Source organism: Colletotrichum siamense (genome assembly GCF_013390195.1).
Source record: "Colletotrichum siamense strain Cg363 chromosome Unknown KSG_Cg363_contig02, whole genome shotgun sequence".
Lineage (NCBI taxonomy): Eukaryota > Fungi > Ascomycota > Sordariomycetes > Glomerellales > Glomerellaceae > Colletotrichum > Colletotrichum siamense.
The window spans coordinates 4,463,625-4,467,530 of record NW_023501015.1 but is presented as its reverse complement, the minus strand read 5'-3'; the positions used below and the strand labels follow the sequence as shown (position 1 = coordinate 4,467,530).

At 56.9% G+C, this 3,906-nt stretch overlaps 1 protein-coding gene across 1 annotated transcript; it reads right to left on the bottom strand.

Annotated features, from left to right (window-relative positions):
• Positions 1–1,789: 1,789 nt before the first annotated feature.
• Positions 1,790–3,443, bottom strand: APP1-1 (Phosphatidate phosphatase APP1; the record flags this gene model as incomplete). Its single annotated transcript, XM_036634992.1, has 2 exons — positions 1,790–2,987; positions 3,112–3,443. The coding sequence occupies 2 exons, from the start codon at positions 3,441–3,443 to the stop codon at positions 1,790–1,792; spliced, it is 1,530 nt and encodes a 509-aa protein (XP_036500282.1).
• Between the last annotated feature and the right edge of the window lie 463 nt (positions 3,444–3,906).

Sequence of the window (3,906 nt, the reverse complement as noted above, 5' to 3'; positions counted from 1 at the left end):
TTTCATCGCGGCATCCATCGCGACAAATGTCGCGGCATCTCGAGAAAACGAATAGCCGACTGACACAACGGTCGCCTCCCTCGAAACACCTCAGATGTCCTTTGCTACGCGAGAGGAGGCGGGATTACGGCTTGCCGGTCGTGTTGTGGTCACCTACTTTGCGTGAGCCGTCGACATGGCGCCAACAAGTCGACATCACGACTCACGATATGGTCACCTGCTGCGCCACCTGCCTCCAAGACCATCCCACTGCAGCCCTTCTCGCAAATCGTTTATCATCCTAGCCTATGACAACCTGTCCCGCCCCGTCCTGTTCAATGGTGCCCTGACAGCCTCCACATCTGTGTACAGTACCCAGCTCATACTTTCCAGCCAAGGTACTTTGAAACGCCGCTGGACTTACATAAGACACAGAGCCTCTCAACGTACCTGCCCCTCGTGGCTAATGCATCAAAGGGGCGTCTGCAGCCTGTGCTGGCTAGCTAGAGGTTCCTGACTCTCGGAAAACATGGCTGCGGTGCGCACCCCGCTGCTACAACAAATAGCTCAGGCCATACAGCCATCTTCAGCTTGTCTGGGGTCCCTCAATCTCGATTGCGCCTGGTGTGCGACTACCACTCGCCGAGTCGCCGCCACTGACATATGAACCTCGCGCATGTTATATACCTCTGTTTCAATTTCGACTGCAACCGCGTGGGATCCTGACCAGCTCTCCCGAGGACCAACGCGCCACTAATCAGTTGGAGGGTCCTTACTCTCGGAAACTAGAGGTGTGGTAGGCGCACACCCTTTTGCCGTCAGCGCAGCATGGCCCCGTATCACCTGGGTCGTCACAGGGGCCGCTCGTGACAGATCCGGAAAAAAGGCGGCTTACAACTTCCAAAAGTCCGGTAGAGGCTCCCAGCCATCACCAAGGCCGAAGGTGGTGGACAAGGCGCCCCGCCGCCTTACATCCCGATTTCGGTACCCAAAAAGGACCAGATCGGCCCGGAGCATCCCACCCGAGTCGCATTGCCCGCGGCAGAACGCTCGGAGGGGGAATCTTTTTCCGTCACTCTTCACTCTCACCGGCATTGTCTCAACCGGCAGGCAAGGCGATGGACGGTCCCGGCTTTAGCCCGTGAGCTCCTTGATTCGCACGAGAAAGAAGTGGCACCGTCTGTCGCCTCGGGGGTTATTTGCGGCAACCCCGTTGCAGCCCCACGATAACCATTTGGGAGCAATAAGAAAGGTATCAAGATCGAAAAGAGGCGCTTGCAGCACCGGATGCATGGCAAACCAATCAAGCCTGGCCTCCAAGAGGCAGCCAGGTCAGAGTAGACAAGAGGCACACCGTAAATATGCATGATTGTACGTGGGAGTACGGCCTGCATCAAAGTGGGTGTCCAATCACGTTCCTCCAAGCCAGCGTTACGGTTCTCCGTCCCCCATACTTGCGTGTTGGGTGCAGAATGAGACATTTGTGGCATCTCGACCGGGCCGTGGAACCCTTTCATCTGCCCCCGAAAAGTCGCCTTACCCAGTCATTTCCATCGGGGAATACTCCGACACCGCAACATGGGCACGCGTGCCTTGCGAGAAGGACGATCCCACCGTACGTGCATCAGGTTTCTTGAGGTATGGGACGGATGAGCTAGCCAGGGCCCATGCGGGCTGAAAGGAGGGAGTTTGTTATCGGAGAATGTGGATGATTACTTGGGCTAAGGAAGAAGTGGGTCACCAGGCAATAATATCAAGTGCTGCAATTAAGTATCATAAAGTCATCTCACTAAAACACCCCAAGCCGTATTTATACCAAAGCCGCAACACTCAATAGCAGCAGGCCAACAGCCAGTGCCCACGTAGCCGGCGGTGAGAGAGATCCAGCAGCGTTGCCCAGTCCAAACGGCAGTCCTTGCGTCTTGAACGTGACGTTCTGGGGGATGGTCTGGTTCCAGCACTGTGCGTTGCTGACGTCCAGATTCGTGAGATCATTGGGCACCTTGAAGAACATGTAATTGTTCTGCGGGATGTCCTTGAATCCCTCCGTGTTGTACGGGAACTTGTCACCGTCATCGGTGGCGCTGGTGTTGCGCAATAAGATGCAAAGCACCTGGTTGGGGTAGTCCTTGAACATGGCCGGGTACGCCTTCATCACGTCCGAGTTTGTGGTGTCACCGACCAGGATGAACTTGCGCTGCGGAAACGTCTGGAAGATTTTGTCGAGCAGGAACCGACGGATCGACAAAGTCGCGCTCACATCGGAGAAGTTCAGCGGACGGGTATCGAAGCTGCCCAAGGGGTAGGTCTTGTAGATGAACTCCATATAGTTCCGCGTCACTTGCTCCGGCGTGGTAGTCAGGTAGTGGAAGTGGAAGTCGGGGATCGACGCTGACCAGTTGGCGTAGATCTCCGGCATGTTTTCCCAGGGAGTGAACGGACGGGCAAAAGAGTTAAGGAGACCTTCCTTGGGCTGGTAGATCTTGGTAATGCGCAAGATGTCGTCAATGTCTGACAAGACCGTGATGCCCTCGGTGGGCACGAGGTACGCCGTCGCGTTACCCGTCAACGTGCCATTGGTGTACATGTTGAGCGTCTGGATGGAGCTCGTCTGGTTGCCCGGAAGCAAATGTCCGCCGCCGCTGCCCGTGGTGTTCTGCAGTTTCACAAACGCGTCAAAGTCGCCTTCCGAGGTCGTCAGGTACGGCAGGTTGACCCTCTGGGCGCCGCCGCGCGCATTGACTGCACCTCCGCTCGCGCCAGGGCGTACCGCCACGTCGTTGACAAAGTCCATGGTGACATTCTGGTCGCCCTGCTGGACGACGAAGATGGACTTGGTGACATTGCGCGCTTGTGCTGCTTGATCCGCGGGCAGCTGATCGACGTCGACGTCGATTAGGAAAATGTTGGCCAGGTCGTCGACCTTGGATTGGCTGATGTTGGGCTGCTTGAATACGTTGCCGTGGATGCGGACGTTCCAGCCCTCGTCGGTCCAATTGCCGTACGCCCTGGGAAGCAGGCAACAGTCAGCATGATATGATGTTTGGGGTTACACAGGAAGAGTCGTGTTTTGGCTTTCGCCCCCCCGGAGGACGCTACGGCATGTGTGTGAGTGCTGCGAGATGTACTTACGGGACATTCAGGACTTGGGTGGGCTGTGCCTTGAGATCACCGTCGCTGATCCCCAGGGAGCTAAGGACCGCGCTGCCGGTCGGGAAGTTTTGGAAGAAGTTGGGGACACCAGAGGCGACGAACGAAGCGACATCACTGCCCAGGCCGCCGAGAACGCTGTGGACATAGCTACCGATGTCATCGGTGAGGTCGGGGCTGCGGCGGACGCGGGTAGGTGGAGGAGTGATCATTGGGTGTGAGGGATCGACGACCGCGTGAGGTGGATCGGCGGGAGCGGCGAGGACTGCCGGCAGAAGCGCCAGAGGCAGGAGAGACGCGCGGAGCAGAGCCATGATGATGATAACTCTGCGTAGGAGACGATTCGATGATGCGAGTTCGATAAGAAGGTGACAAACCAATCGATCCCGAGTGTGACAACACAAAGGGGCAGTAGCGTAAACGGCGAATTACACGATCCGATGCAGCACCGGGCCTGATCAAGCGGAAGGACTCTCAGAGGCCTCGCCGGGAGAAACAAGAAAACTCGTCGCGTGCGTGACGACGGGTGAAGAGAAGACGGGAGGGAGAAGTTTATTGTGTTTGTCTGTTGTCACGCCGTTGCTGACTGTTTCTCACTCTAACCCTCCTGCCTGGAATGAGATGGCGGCGGACAAGGCCTTGTTCTTGGCCCCAAGCCGTTCCTGGCATGGCTGCAGACAGTGACGTCAAAGTGCTGGGGGTAGCCTAGGCCCGAGATCGACTGTCTAGCGGGTTTCAGAAGTCTGCGAATGGGGGAAGCGAATCAAGCTTCTTGTG